At 33.6% G+C, this 17,120-nt stretch overlaps 1 protein-coding gene across 5 annotated transcripts in view; it reads left to right on the top strand.

Annotated features, from left to right (window-relative positions):
• Positions 1-17,120, top strand: part of LOC132140571 (myotubularin-related protein 4-like) — a 74,142-nt gene that overhangs the window by 11,708 nt on the left and 45,314 nt on the right. Inside the window, exon 1 of one of the 5 annotated variants that reach the window (XM_059549377.1) lies at positions 4,549-4,860. The exons of the other annotated variants lie outside the window; for them this stretch is intronic. Coding sequence (XP_059405360.1) covers positions 4,816-4,860 — 45 coding nt within the window. The 5' untranslated portion in view covers positions 4,549-4,815. Of the gene's footprint in view, positions 1-4,548; positions 4,861-17,120 lie in introns of those variants that run through there. 5 annotated transcript variants of the gene reach the window in all.

The raw sequence follows: 17,120 nt of genomic DNA, 5'->3' as shown, positions 1-17,120 counted from the left end.
TATGAGACCCAGTGACGTCGAAATCGACCTCTTATGCTGCGTTCACACCAAACGTGAATAGAGCGTATGGCGCGAATGATTTCAATGTTAAGTCAATGTAAAGACGCGATTACGCTCGTCTAGACGTCTCGCGAATTCGCCTCATTCGCGCATCTAGTTACAGGAGATTCTGAGTTATGAAAAGGACCATTGCAAGCTGACAGCGACCGGCTTTTGTGGAGGAAAATTGGCAGTAATACCCTCACCTTGCGCAGCTGTACCTGAGTATCCCTGGGACATCAGTGCGGTCAGAGCGCGTCTTCTCAACAGCTGGACATATAGTGAATAAAAAACGCTCTGCTCTGGACCCCGAAAATGTTGATCGACTTGTTTTCCTGTCCAATAAATTTGTAATGGCCCTAGCCTTTAATTATGTCGCTTACGTTCAATAAAAAAACACACATGGCTTGTTCTCAAGTCCATTTAAAGTTTAATTTTTTGAACAGTTGTTTGAAATGGATTGAATCATTATTTAAAATAATCCTGGAGATTTTTGAATTGCCTAAATCATAAATGCTGCCGGGTTGAAGCCTGCAGTGATGTTTTTCTTTCGTTATGGCAGCCGTCCCCTCTGCACATATATTTTTTCGAGAATGTTGCACTCCTGTTGCTGTTTGTTATTCTGCATGAAACTTCATGCTAATAAATAAGAAATATTGCAGACTTGTGCGTTTCCAGCGCTCTCTTTACATTGGTCCGTTATTTGACGTTGAAAAAGGAAACGTCTTTTTTTTTTTTTTGACATGGAAAATTGATTTTACAATCGATTCAATGAACACTTGTCTTAAAAATCGAAAATGATTTTTTCACAAAAGTGACAGCCCTAAAATCAGTTTATCAATTTTTTTTAACAACTACACTTACAGCCGCAAAATGAATTTTATAGAATTTTCATTCAAAATTAATTTTATTCATATTATTATTATAATTCTGCATCTTTTTCCAAAGTCATTTTAAGTTTAGTTCAGATCAGTTGTGAGAGCTGGTGTGTCTCTTATTTAGCACACACACACAGAGAGAGAACAAATGACTTACACAGTCTGTTCCTGTTCGGTCATATTTCGTTCCCTTTCTCTCATGACAATGAGGCTCCCTTTTAGTTTTTTTGATGTCAGGCTCAGAGCTCACCCGTGTACATCCTCCATATAAAAACATCTATGGGTTCAGTTTCAGTGCTAAAAAATGGGCTGATCTGAGCAGTTTTATGGCTAAACAAGGAGCTTCAGGCAAACAACTGAAGACTCCGTTACAGTGAAATCATTCAATTTAGATCTACACAAATCATTGGTTAAATAGCCAACAATGAAAGTTTTATAGAAAGTATTGCAAGTGGTATTTTTTAACTATTTCTTTATGAACACAATAAAATTGTACAAAAAAAAAATTGTAAATTTTGTATAATTTAAAATTTCTTTAATTTCTTAATATAAAATTGTCATATTTAATAGAATTTATATATTGTATATATATATATATATATATATGTGTGTGTGTAAATTAAATACTTTTTTAGTTTTTTAATTGTTTACATTCGTTTACATGTAGAATATAAATTTCTCTACATATAGCTGTGTTTGATTCTCTGTTTGTGCTCACGTAGAGTCATTAAGTACAGTGATAATCTGGTGCTTGTCAACTTGATTCATCATTATGCATTACCCAGTGTTGGACATGACTCACTGTTTGATGTTGTTATATATTGATGAATGGTTATGACAGTGGTTGTTTACTGTAGACTAATGTGTTCTGATGGCTCATGCAGTCAAACAGAGTGAGCTGTTTGTGGAGGTGTTGTAGGTTTTTCTTCTTTATGGCCCTGTGTCATGCATTTGTGTGAAGTGCACAGCTGGTTTCAGGGGAACAACGTGTGTGTGTGTGTGTGTGTGTAAGACGTGAAGTGTGTGTTGCCCTGTCTGTGGCAGGGTGTCCTCCTTTCCTAAAAATATGTGTCTTGGAGTCATAAGGCCACGTCTGCAGTGAAACACAGTCCCATCAGCTCCAGCAGCACTTATATTGAAGGCAAGCTACTAAAATGACCGCTTCTGGAATGTGTTATTCATGACATCATAGTGTGATGAAAGCCCGCCTCTGCAGAATCAGGTTAACGCCCACTTCCACATCACTGCCTCTGTAGCCCCGCCCACTGATTTGTGCATGTAAATAAAGAGAGAGGCGAACACAGGTTTACTCAGCAATCAAATGATAAAGACGAAAAAAGTAAATAAAACAGTCTTTGCATTGCCTTCTTTCCTTGCCTTGGATGAACTTTAATATTTAATAAGTTCCACATCACATCATTAAGAACCTGGTCGTCGGTTCACTTAATTTGACCAAAGATTTGTTTTTAAACAAGACACAATTTTAATTTTTTTATTTTAGTTAACATTTATGTTTTATTTAAATAATGCATTTAAAAAAATGTTATTTGAGTCGTGACTTCAGATAAAAGACTGTTCACTGTACTCATTCATTGTACTCTTCCTCTCTGTCTCGTATCTTTTTGCTTTAATATTTAAATCAAAGAAATTCCCAAGATTACTTGTTTTTTTGTTTGTTTTTTGTTGAACAAACATGTTTTTTATTAAATAAAAATATCTTCATTTTATGTGAAATTGTATTTTACATTGAGCAAGCTTCTCAATAAAAATCTACTAAAAGCTGTCCTTAAAATGTAAAAATCTAAAAGTTTCTTCAACATATTTGCAGAGCTGTTTGAGCTCTGTGACTTCAGTACAGAAAATGAAGAGAATTATAAAACAAAAAGAATACATAAGAGAATAAAATCAAGTTAAACTAACCTAAGAATGTATGTCTTGTTAAGAAGCTTAAAAGTGGGAAATTGGTTTAAAATGTGCCCTTTTGCTGACTTAAAGATGAAGATAAAAAATTTTCTGTGTGGTAGAAAGTGAATTTAAAATTGTATTTGAAGACATCACGTTTGGGTGAGGTGGACATGAAATGTTGTGCATGCTGGGAATGACGTCACGGTGGAGTAGAGGCACATCGTGGCACGTTGTTCACGCTCGGAGCGCTGTGGAGTCTCTCCTAGAGATGCGCAGCGAGGTACAGCACGTCCTTTAGCGCAGAATGCGATGCATGCTGGGAAACTGCAGAGCGAGTGTCTCTCAGCAGGTTACAATAGAGTCAGCGAGGGAGGGAGGAGATGCTGAAGAATGCTGTGTCACTGGAGCCGCTGCGGATCCCCTCTCTCTATCCCTCTCGCTCTGTGTCTGTCAGTGTCTCTCGCCCGTCGTGACTGAAGTGCGCTGATGAATCCCCCCCGACACCCGCAGACATGCAGCATCGCAGCGTTTCTGTCTGAACTCAAGCAAAGGAAACATTAACCTGATGAGCATGTGATTTAATATATGTATGTATGTATGTAATGCATTTTTTAATTTCGTGCATTGAGAAAATAATTTAATAATTTAATTGAGGAGATAAGCTAATACCTGTTTTAATATAAAACATGAATATTAAAAAAAAAAAATTATATTTGTTTTAAATTGTAATTAGCTGTAGCTCAAGGTCATGGGTTTGATTCCTGAATAAACCGATTCAAATATAGGCTATACATTTATAGTCAAAGAATAAAAGCCAAATGCATAAATGTAACAATATAATCCGATAAAATATTTTATGATATGCATAGAAAATAAAAAAAGTGTTCAAAAAAATGAATAAATATAAGTACACAACTTTATGAAGTAAATAAAGAAAATAAATACATGCATTAATTTTGTGTGTGTGTGTGTGTATATATAAAATTAGTTTTTAAAGGTTTAGTGATTTTGTTGCTTTTTTGTAATTTTAGTAGGCCAGTTTTTATGAATTATTTCAAGCCCATTTTTATATATTTCCTGTTTTTATTTTATATTAAATATTTTATTTAATATATTAATATGTATGTTTACATGGAATGAGTTAATCCTATTTTAGTATCTTTTAAGATACTATGGTAAGATATGTTTTAAATTTTTTACTATGTTTTGCGTCAGATTTTGTTTTCATTTACATTTTTATTTAAAGTTTTTGTTTGTTGCTTTTTTCCCTTTTTAATAGGCTACACAATTTTTAATTTCAGTTTTAGTTTGATTTATTTTAATACATCAATGTAACAAATTTAAAATAAGTAAATCTTGCTTTGGCAAATAGCCAAATTTTTACTTTTTTTTTCAGTTAACATTTATTTTATTTTATTTGATTATGGTTTTAATTTGAGGTAACTATAATAACCCTGCTCTGCATTTCGTCTCGTTCATTCATTGTTATGTGCAGCTAGTGATCCTGATGTAGTAGAAAGCCATGTTTGTTGTGTTTATTTCCCGTCTCATTCATTTCAGAGTGAGATGTGCAGCGCTGACGTCTTGCTGAGGTTGCAGGCTGGCACAGATGAGATCTCGGTGAAGGGTGAACGCAGGAATAACGAGAGAGAGAGAGAAAGAGAGAGAGAGAGAGAGAGCGTGTGCACGTGAGGGGATGCAGTGCTGGAGGGTGGAGCTTAGCATCTGGCTATACCTCGTCTAATGCTCTCTCTCTCTGTCTCTCTTCATCACTGATCTCTGTGCGCTGATGCCGGTGAACCTGTCTGTCCTGTCCTGCTTTCTCCAGCCACTCCGTCTTTGTTCTGGAATATTCGGAGCGACAGGAAGGGCAGGGAATTGTGCGTCGGATCGGTGTGTGTGTGTGTGTGTGTGTGTGAGGTGAAACCACACTGGTCTCGTCTGAGGGAAGGATGGTTTTGCCGGCTGGTTTTGTCTCCTGGGCAACCGCGCCATGAGCCGGACCAACCGCGCCTCCTGCTCAATGCTCAACTGCTTCGTAAGTGTGTGTGTGTGTGTGTGTGTGTGTGTGTGTGTGAGAGAGAGAGAGAGAGCGAGAACGCTGCCACTGTGGGTGAAGTAATTGACGGCACGTGACCGTACAGATGTGTGTGTGAATGATAGAAGTGCTGTTTCTACAGAGAAAGCGAGAGTGATGGTGTTTGTCATAAAGACGGCAGCAGCGGGAATATCTGAGCAAACAGCAGGAGAGAAGTTCAGAAGAGTGACCGATTTGGAATATTTTGAGGTCTTTAGGTTTTATGTTTTTATAGAATGTCTCTGTTCTGATACTTTGAAATCTTTGTATGAAGATAACTAAAAGTTGTTGTCATATCATAGTGCAATATTAATAATAATGTATTATTATTATTTAGCATACAAAAATAATAAAACAAATTTTTTCTAATTATATTATAGTAGTATACTATGCTCATTATTATTGTAAATAATATTGTAAATAATGCTTAAATATACGTATAATTGTTACAATCATTATTGTTACATTAAAATAGTATTTTAAATCATGCTAAATAATTACAATTACAATGACAATAAGAAGAATAAAAATAAGAATAATTATTGTTATATATCTTAAGATAAAATAATACAAATAGCTAAAATTGAAAGAAAAAATAAAATATAATGAAAATAAATGATCAATTTTATAATATACTGGTATAAAAATATGCTTATAATTATGATATTATTATTGATAATAGTTATAACATTAATATTACTATGAATTATATTTTACCTATTAATAATATGTAATAAGCGTGATATAAAATGTGGTGATTTAATTATAATCATTTTATTATGTTGTTATATTAGTAAAATATATTGGTTAAAAATAATAAAGTATAAGTGTACAAAGAAATAAATCATTATATTATTTGTAATTATTAGTAAGTGTTATTAATGATAATAATAATAATAACAGAACATTGTGTTGAATTAGTAATTGGTTTGTTTCCCATGTTTCTGTGAGGTTTTCCGTGTCTCAGTGTTGTTGTGATTTGGTGTTGATCTCTTTTAGTAGAAGTGTAGCATGTCGAGGGGATGTAAGTCTCAGCTGCTCACTCAGCACTTCTGATGTTTACAAGCAGTACCTGGATGAGTGTTTGGTGTTCATAGTCAGAAGATCTTGACGGTGACCTTCTTATTGTCTGATTGGTTCATCAGGAATATATTTTCGGGAAGGATTGATGTTGATGTCATTAGGGATGGGCATTTTGGGAAATTTCTCATTTCGATCATCGATAGGTTTCAAAAACGATTAATCGATTAATCGGGGGTGGGGCTTATGCCGGGGGGCGGGGCATGGCCATAATGTATATAATGAAAGAAAATCTGAAGATTATGAAAATGAAAAATAAATAAATAAATCTGACATGAAAATCTGTTTATGAAAACATGAACACATGATTAGGACAGGTTAGATTATGACTATGGTTAAGCAATGTTATTAATAAAGGAGCAAGAAATATCTGCCTGAAGTGAAGAGTATACCAATAAACGGAAGCTAATTCTATGACACATCCTATGATAAATCAGATAACTGAGATACATATCAGACGTAACATTACAACTTGTATCAGCACAATAGGATGCTAAGTTATGCGTTAGACAGAGAGAGAGAGAGAGAGAGAGAGCGCGCGCCAGCTCCTTCTGACGCGTTTTCATGACAGCGCTCTGAAAGATGGGCAAGGACAGATTTTACTATAGATTCCTATAAAGTTCTCATTATAAATGTATGGCAGATTTGTGCTATATTTTCATCTACGTTATTAAGTGTAATGGTTGTAATTAAGTTTTATTTTCCATAAACCACCTGGGCGTTTTCGAAGCCATATGAATTGCATTATGCCCACAAATATGACGGAAAAAAAGCTCGGCTGCATTATTATAACATCAATAATAAAATAATAACAATAATAATGGAAAAATAAAACATTTAAAAGCAATATCATTATCGGGCATTGCTTATATGTGCATAAAACGAATCGCTGATATGCAGCGATTTCAGCATAATTGTTCATGTTAATTAATCAGATGTAGACTAGCTCTTGCAACGTTTATCTGAAAAAAATTTGCCGATGCAGATGTGAACTTGACCGAAAGTGTAACTCGGATTGCGCTTTACAAACACGAAAGTACAATAAAGTCACATTAGTGTCACTATCGTTATTTTTTTATGTATTCTAATATTTAATTAATATTTTGTATTCAATTTGCACTTTCTGATCAATCAAAATATTATTTAACAGCATGGAGATCACTGATTATTGCTAAATAATTGAATAAGATTTAAATATATATTTAAGATAAAAACTATGACAAACAAATAATTTTGTTCTCTACGAATATGTTTAATGTAATTGGGCTACAAATATATCCAGTGCATTTTTTATTTTATAAAGACCATTTCATTATTTGTCTGTGATTTAAAAATTAACACACAAAGATACTTTATTCAAATGCATTTTTTTAAACAAAACATTGTCTTCCAGTATAACTTTAGCAGCTGATCCAGGGGTGAAACGTAGTTTTTAAAAGATAAAGAAAAAAGTTCACCAAGTTTAACCAAACAACTATTATAAGGTATAAAACAGAGACAAAATAGCCTAGATATTTTAACTATGGCTAAAACTCAAAACTAAAATAATAATTATTAAAAAAAAATGAATATTATATTTGCCACGACCGGTGAAAAATTCAAATGTCTATTCAAAAAGATAAGTCGTCTACGTGCTCAGATGAGAGCCGAGTGCGCAGCCTGTTCACATTTAGTGGAACATTCTCTGTCCCTGAAACTAATGGGCAGCAAATCTTTCACCACAATTTCAGCGCCCAACGTGCTGCCATAACCAATCAAAAAAAAAAAAAAAAAATAATAATTTCGATCATCGTTTACGTGATCGATCATCGCTGTCGCAGTCGAGTACTCGAGTACTCGATCACTGTTGCACATCCCTAGATGTCATGCATTAGTGTGGCACTTTTTCAATTTATCAATAGTAGTGATCGACCGATATTGATTTATTGAATTTATAACCGATACAATACCAGTTATTTGCATGTTTATTTCTCTCGATAACTGATATGCAGAACTGATATTTATTTGCTGTTATACTTATGTTTTTGACACAATGATTACAACACCACTGAACTGAAAAAAACATTTTGTTCAAACATTTTTTAAAATATCAAAATCGATATCCGATTATCGGTAAATCGATATATCGGTCAGTCTCTAATGGCTAAATTAAACCAATAAAATTTTGTTTTTTTAGCCTTTTTTATGCAGGGCTTCCTTAAGAGTAATTAGTTGACAAACTAATAAAAAAATATATATTTATAGATTATGAAGATATGTATTTTTACATGTCTCTAAGCATGAGGATGACTGTATTTCTAGGTAAGGTTTATTTATATTTGAGTGTTGACGAAGTGGGACGTGTCCCAAACTGTACCGGACTCTTGTTTGGCCAAAAATAGAAAATGTAAATAAAAGGCATAAAGCATCATATTTGGCCAATTTCCAGGAAAAATGTTGATTCTAAAGTTATATTTTATAAACCATTATAAAATATTTATACAAATAACAAACAACTATAAGTTACATGTTGGGTTTATAATATGTGAAGCATTTCATGAATTTCAATTTACAGAAAAGAATAACAATTGTAAAATATTGTACTGTTATAAAAGAAATATAAAAAATGGCATAACGTTAAAAATAACGTATGATGGATAATTAGCATTTGCAATGTTTTATTTGTTCCCTTTCCAGCAACAATAACTACTATAAAGTGATATTTTATAAACCTTAACAAAATAACTATAAAAATAACAGGATTTTCTGCATGTAAAGCATTTGTTAAATTTCCAGCAAAAATAACTTGGAAAATTTGATTTTAGACTTAAGAAAAAACATAAATAACTATACATATACCATATTTGTTTGGTTTTTAAAGTTTGTAAAGCATTTTCAGTTTTCTAGTCATTTTAATTATTAGAAAATTATATTTAATTATCAAAATTATATTTAGCCTTTGATGAATTGTAAAATTCTATCCAAAAATTGTTATAAAAGTCGCATTCATGTAAATATAACATGCTTTGAGATTTACAGTTACTCAATCACTCATGCGTGATGTAAGATATTAATCATATCTCATACATTAGACTGAAGTGTGTTTATATTTGCTCCTGCTGTGAGTGTTTTGTTCTCAGTGAGAGCAGTGAAAGGCTCTTATTGAATGAAGAATGATTTTTCCATGCGGTGACGTGTTCTCAGTGTCTGATAGAACAGTACTATGAGCTCTGTGATGTGTGTTAATGTGTGTGTTTTGCATGTGTCTTCCTGGCATGCTGGAGTTATATGTGGAGAGTTCTGTGTGTGTGTGTGTGTGTGTGTGTCTCACGGCTCTCGCCGCAGACGAGGATGAGCCGCTGTGAAGCCTGAGGCAGATGGAGAGTCGTGATGAACACACCTGCAGTCTGAAAGCATTATGTGAAAGATATCACTCACAGGTTATCTGGATGTGAATCTCTCTCATGCATAATTCTCAACTAGAGCACAGTCATATTTAACAATGTAAACTCATCTATTGCACATACTGTTTTAGATCTGCATACATTGTGTATTTAGTGAGTTAATAAACAATGGAGACTTCTGCGGAAGTTATGGAATGTGTTTTTTGTTGTTTATAAATATGCATGGTTTATACACATTTATTTATACAATATTTATTTTGTTTGGGTTAAAGTACAAAAAAAAAACAACTTCAAATATTATAAAAACAAACATAAAATATAATAAATGACAAAGCATGCAACAAAAATACTGAAATTTAAACTATAATTAAAGTGTAAACAGAAAATGTAAAATCAAATATTACTCAAAAAAAATTGCGGTTTATATTTATAGTGCTGTCAATCAATTACAAAAATTGACTAATCACACATTTTTTTTCTGAAATCGCGATTAATTCCACCTAACATTAAAGTTTTTAAATATACTTTTACATAAACTCACCAAAATTAGAAAGTTGAAGACTGGAAAAATGTTGCCTGGTCTGATGAGTCTGGATTTCTGTTGAGACATTTAGATGGTAGAGTCTGAATTTGACGTAAACAGAATGAGAACATGGATCCATCATATCTTGTTACCACTGTTCAGGCTGGTGGTGGTGGTGTAATGGTGTGGGGGGTGTTTTCTTGGCACACTTTAGGCCCCTTAGTGCGAATTGGGCATCGTTTAAATGCCCCGGCCTACCTGAGCATTGTTTCTGACCATGTCCATACCTTTATGACCACCGTGTACCCATCCTCTGATGGCTACTTCCAGCAGGATAATGCACCATGTCACAAAGCTCGAATCATTTCAAATTGGTTTCTTGAACATGACAATGAGTTCACTGTACTAAAATGGCCCCCACAGTCACCAGATCTCAACCCAACAGAGCATCTTTGGGATGTGGTGGAACGGGAGCTTCATGCCCTGGATGTGCATCCCACAAATCTCCATCAACTGCAAGATGCTCCCCTATCAATACGGGCCAACATTTCTAAAGAATGCTTTCAGCACCTTGTTGAATCAATGCCACGTAGAATTAAGGCAGTTCTGAAGGCGAAAGGGGGTCAAACACCGTATTAGTTTGGTGTTCCTAATAATCCTTTAGGTGAGTGTATGTCATATTTAGCTACCTGTGTCCCTAAACAGAAATTTACAGAATTTTCATAAAGTTATCAAACACTAAATTAGTGATGCACCGATATGAAAATTCTGCGCCGAAACCGAAAATTTAGGATGCACTTGGCTGAAAACCGAAACTGAAGCCGAAAATGGCTTCTTTTAAAAACGTATATATATATTGCTTGGATTTAATGGATCTGAATTGAAAAATCACAATATAATAATCAAACTTTTATTAACAGTTACATAACAAAACATAAAATATTTTTTACAATAAATATAAATAATAATTATTCTTCAAGTTTAATGTTCCATCAAATAAAATAGTTTTTTAAAAAATTGTGCAAAAAAATCCACAATTTTGGAGATTTTTGCAGAACAAATGTTACATATTGCAACTTTGGTGTCCTCTCGTATAGGGCTGTCACTTTTGTGAAAAAAAAATCCTGTTCGAATTTTGAGACATAGGCAAAGTGTTCATTGAATCGTTAGTAAATTGCCTATATTTGGCGTTGATCCGTTTTTCAACGCCAAATATAGGCAAATCCACCGACAACTAAACAGACATTAGGGCGAACGTAAAGAGGGCGCTTGAGACGCGCACAAGTCAGCAATGTGGACTGCCATAACATCAATGAAAAACTTTACTGAAGGCTACATTGATATTATGCACTAATAGGCTGTGTGTGTGTGTGTGTCTGTGTGTGTGTGTGTGTGTCTGTGTGTGTGTGTCTGTGTGTGTGTGTGTGTCTGTGTGTGTGTGTGTGTCTGTGTGTGTGTGTGTGTGTGTGTGTCAGAACCTGCAGTTGCTGGGTGACGCGCGTTCACTGCGAGCGTATAGGTGGCGAGCTGGACGCGCTCCGAGAGAAGGCCGTTAAAATCGATTCCCTGTTTTCGTTTTCGAAACTTGTGTTGGTTGGTCCGATCGATTGTGCAGCTTTTGTGACAAGCTTTTTTTGATTGTGACAGCCCTTTGACATGCTTAATCTTTGATAGGCAGACGCGTGATAACAGCTCGACCGTGAGTGAAACCTAAGCGCATGCTCACGGATGGGAGGGGCGGGTGACATTCATTTTCGGTTTACGTTTTCGGCTGTTTTTTTTATTTCGGCCCGAAACCGATAATGCCATTTCGGCCGAAAATTTTCGGCGGCCGAAATTTCGGTGCACCCCTACACTAAATACAAATGAATCCTTTTATTTTTGCTTCTGATGTACAGGGATCTCAGCAGCTGGTTATCAGGTTGTTTTGGCTGCTATCACTTTAAGAGCTACCTCTGCTGAACACGATGCAGATGGTAAACTCTCTTTACATGCATGCACAGTTTTACGGCAGCCTTCATCACCTTTTTGGTAACTGTGGATGTGTGTGAAGCTGAGATCTCGTGCAGATGGTGTTTGATTTGTGATGGTCTGATCTTCCTGATGCACAAGCGCCCCACAAACAGCCGTGTTTCACACATGTTCTCGTCAGCGCTGGGCTCTGCTGCCGAGGTTGATCTTTTCAAATATTCCTGCTCCTGAAATATTCAGTAGCAGCGAGAGAGAGAGCGACTCCCATCTCACTGAAGCATTTGTTCTTCATCTCTCTTCCTCCTCATGCATCTGTTCTCCTCTCTGAGCTTTTGGAGATTGTTTCTCGGCTGATCTAGATGTCTGTTCTTACCGATGCATTAATCTCACCAAGCAAGTTTTATAAACTACTACATATTATTGTATAGATCTGTCGTGAAGACACATTTTTATTACAGACGCTGCTTAAATGTTCATATTTCAACAACAAATTGGAGTAGAAACATAATTGTATTATTAAAAAGTTTATATAGGACTGCCTTGTGTGATTTCATATACAACTTGATTTACAAGTGTTGATTTATTAAATACAAATAATTGTTTTATATTTATATATATATATATATATATATATACGAAGCTTAATTTTTGGGTTTTGTGTTCAACTAAATGAAAACTTAACATTTACAGTAAAAAAAAACGGTAGCCATAATTTATATTTTTGTGATTTGCAGATATATTTGGTAATGACAATCCTGTCTAATTGAATTGCTTAACCTAAAAACAAATATTGTACATTTATAAAGCTTCTCGTTTATTTTGATGATTATTTTATTGAATACTGTAGCTTTATGTCTTGTTGTGCTGCCTGTTACACTCATTATGGATCTTTATGTACTTCCCATCCCACCTGAAGAAAATGAAACTATTGAAAAGAATTAAATCAGTCAAATCAAATAAATCTGACGAGCATCCACAGCAGATGTCCTCCTGATTTGAGTTAACCCAGACGAAAAAAGAAGAAACCTCTCTTTTTGTGTGTCTGAATATGAGGGAAGTGTAAAGCGGAGACAGAATTCCTGCGGGATCCAGGAAACGAGACGAATGCATGTCTGGATGGGTTTCAGTCTGAATGGCTGTAATAATCTCTAGTGAATCAAACTCCTTCGCTTGCCGCTGGATTACAGTAGATGATGATTGTCTTAAATTAAACCGATTGCTGTCCCGTCCTAAAAGCTCTTTCAATGATTTAATTCATGTTCCTGTCCTCCCGTGGACAAGCTGTAGCACAATGGGATAGAACAAAAAATAGTATAGTTTTAGTATTATTTATACAGTTTTGCAGTTTTTCTCAATATTTTAAATGAGCTTTTATTTTTATAATTTCCCAAATTATATTTGTCATTCACAAGCTTTCATTTATTTTGCTTTAATTAAATTTTTTTATTTGTTATTATTATTTTAACTGATATACATTTCTACTTAGTTTTGTTTATTATTATTATTTTTATCTATTTATTTTTTATTTCAGCCTCATTTCATTTACCTTTTTTTCCTGATTATTTGCTTTTGTATCGTCGTATTATTTTCTATAGTTGTATGTTTTGTGTGCTTTTGCATTTTTATTGTTTTGTATACATTGCTGATCTAATGTGTTGTTTTTCAGCTAATATTTATTTATCGTTTAGGCTTTATTTCAATTACTGAAAATGAAACAGAATTTTTTTCTTCTGTTTTTTTACTTAAATTTATGTATGTTTATATATATATATATATATTTATATTTCTAATAATTTTTTCATTCTTTCTTTCATATAATATTAATTTTATTTCAGCTATATTTCAATTGATAAAGTATAAATTCTGTTTTTTTATGCATTTAATTTTTTATTTCCTTTTTAATTTGAATAAATTTCTATATGTGTTTTTGTCATATCTATGGTTTTTCTATATAGTTTTTTTTTAGTTTTCTAGTTTAGTAATTTTAGTCCTTAAACTGAACTGTCACATGTGTTTCTCATGGTTAATGTTGAAACGAAGCCGTTGTGTGAATCTGATGCTGGCTGTGTTACTGTGTTACTGTGGAGCGTGTTGTTAATGCATTAGCGACTGCAGACTCAGTGCTTGGTCTTGTGTTACTCTATTTCGAGCGCATGCTGTTCTCTCACCGGTGACAAACAAATGAGGTAAAGAGTGGGATAGAGGGGAGGGAATCGAGCGTGACGAGGCAGAAACACAGCGTCCTCAATCACTGTGTTCCCAAAGACTCAAAGTCTGCGACAGGACATTTTTCCTGCCGCTGTCTTGAAGTGACAAGATAATTGGTCTGAGGGTCAGCTGACCTCAGCTGAAGATCCATAAAGCATCTTTTGACACGAGGACATTGTGTTTCCTGTAAACTGCCCAAAGCTGACGCCTTCCAGCAGGGATGGGCTCTTAGAGATGCTCTTCTGATCGGTCTTCAGCTTCTTCTTTTTGCCTGAAATGTACTTTATGCATTTAGATGAACATTTCTAGTTACAATCATAAATAAAATAAGAAATAATAAAATATAAATTAAAGACATGTCAAATAAATTCAAATTCAAAATATAATAATCTCCTCTGACAAGTTTTTAGCATGGTTTATGTGTATAAAATGTACTTCATGCATATAGGTAAATGATTGATTTCACAAGTTAAGTTTTTTATTACAGTGTGCTTAATTTACTTAATATACCCAATTTTTTTTACTGCTGCTCATATATATTAATAAATAAAATATTAAATTATCTGAAAATAAATAAATGTTTTTTAGCATGTTTTTTTTTAGCCTAAAATGTATTTTGTTTAAAACATACTTATTAAATTATTAATTTTTAAATTAATTAATAAAATTATGAACATAATTTATTAACTTAATTAGATATTACGTACTGGGAATATATTAATAAATCAAACATATAAATAAATAATGTAAATTCCCTGGAAAAACAAATAAGGAAATAAATAAACTTGAGTTTTTAGCGTATTTTTTGTCACCTTTTTTTAAATCAGTATTTATATACTACTACTACTTATTTTTAATATTTTAATATTTGTAGATTTTTTAAATAAAGTATGTATTTTTTTATTTTTTGGTTTTTATTTTAATTTCAGTTTGTGTATTTTGTTTTGTTTTTATTTTTTTTATTTTATTCTACTTTCCCTTTTTTTTATTCCTCTCTAGCTTTGATTTATTTAAATTTTAAGTTATAAGTTTCATTTTAAGTAATTTTAGTACTTAAACCTAATTATTTTAGTCACTTGCCAAAGAACTATTTCTAATTGTTAGAACATGTTTTGAAATCTAATATTTATATATATATTTCCAGCTTGTTTGAATGTTTGTTTTGCGTTGCTAGAATGTTTCTAGCCTCGCTGTTTCTTTCTGTCTACTTTTGTCGTCGTCACTCTTCGTATGTTTGGGTGGCTCTTGCGTCTTGGCCTCGTTCCTGTTCTATATCTGTCCTGTAACTTGTTAAAGGAGTCATTGGTGTGTCTGAGTGCCGTTTGAAGATCTCTGTGCCACTCTGAGCTTTTTATAGCGCGTCTGCAGCCGATCCTTGTTAGGAGAGCACAATCTCCCCTCGTTAATGTCTCCGTCTTTAACCAGCTAGAGTGCGAACGCAGCAGAAGTGATCTATCGGCTGGATGTGAGAGCACAGATGTACGTGGAGGATGGAGAATGTGATGAATTGCTCGTGGGATTCACTGAGTGATTGATTGAAAACTCAAGTCCATCAAAAAGATTGATCTTAAGTCTAGCGCCCCTCTCTCTCTCTCCTGTAATGTATTGCTCTTGTCTTGCCTATATGTATTATTACGATTTGAATATTAATATTACCAATAATAACAATGGCAATTAGTTATAGTTATTATATGATTCCCAGTTGATGCATTAATGACTAATTAATATTGAGCAATATATTTATTACAGTATTTATTGATCTTTTATGTATGTAATGCTAGTTACATATTTATAAAAATACAACATACAATTAAAATTAAAACATACAATTTAGATTTCATTTAACAAATATTAATAAATATAATTAAATGTAGTAATAAATGCTTTAGCACTATATTTTTTGTCAGTTTGTTAATGTAAATAAATCCTTAAAAAATATAAAAAATGTTACCAAATTGTATTGCATTTTGAATAACAGTTATATTTATTTTAATTAGATTTTTTCCCCATAAGTTGTGCGGTTGATTAGTGCATGTTAGGTTTGATTTATTCCAGGTTTTGTGTGTTGTTCTGTCGGTGTAGACCTCACAGTGGTTCCAGGATACTTGAGTTGGATGTTGATGTGCTGTATACTGAGATTGGACTGTGAAGAGTTTTTTTAAGGACTGATCGCAGCCTCGTTGCGTGCCAACTTCAGTCCTCAGAGAGTCTCTGCTGACTCCACGCTTCATGGACTCGGAAACAATGGCTCTCTATTCAACTGCTCAATGGAGAAAGTGCTGGGTCATTTACACGAGCGGCTGAAGAGTGAGGAGCTTTCTTCAGCTAAATCAAGAGCTCTGTAGACATTTGTCTTTATTAACTGATAGAGGTTTTGCTCTCTCTCCTCCACTCCAGTCAAATACACACTTAGGCTTCGTTCCAAAATCTAGTGCACTATGTAGGCAGCAAGTTCATACATCAGATATTAGAGTTTTGAAAAAAAAAAAAACAGGTACAGATATAAATTATTATTATTATTGCTTTTTATGTGCCTGATAACGATATGCAAAATCAATATTAATTGTTAATTAATTTTTGACTGATATTGTTAGTTATATAATATCAGGTATATATATATAAAACCATTACAGATTATTTGCATGTTTGTGACTCATAAGGCCTAAAAAAAAAAAAAGTTTGGTTCCGGTTGGTTGTCAGTTGAGGTCATTGGTCGGTAGGGAATTTTTTTTTTTTTTTTTTTTTTTTTTTTTTTTTTTTTTATTTTTTTTTTTCTCCAGTGGCAGTTTTACACACACACACACACACGCGCGCTGATTTTAAATGTGTGTACCGGTACTTTTACGACAGTGATTCTGTATTCCCGTTTAAAGTCTGTTGTTGCCATAGACACGCAAAACGCACACACACACACACAAAAAGCCTTCGCGGGAGTTTGACAGGCGATCTCATAGTAGATTAATATGGAGGATTTGAACTTGAAAAACGGAGTGTACAGACATCTTTTTGTAGTCAAACAACATTCTTTGTTATGTTCATTTATGTGGTTTATTTGA

Source organism: Carassius carassius, chromosome 5 (genome assembly GCF_963082965.1).
Source record: "Carassius carassius chromosome 5, fCarCar2.1, whole genome shotgun sequence".
Lineage (NCBI taxonomy): Eukaryota > Metazoa > Chordata > Actinopteri > Cypriniformes > Cyprinidae > Carassius > Carassius carassius.
Note: the sequence above shows the minus strand (reverse complement) of the source record. Positions and strands in the feature narration are given on the sequence as shown.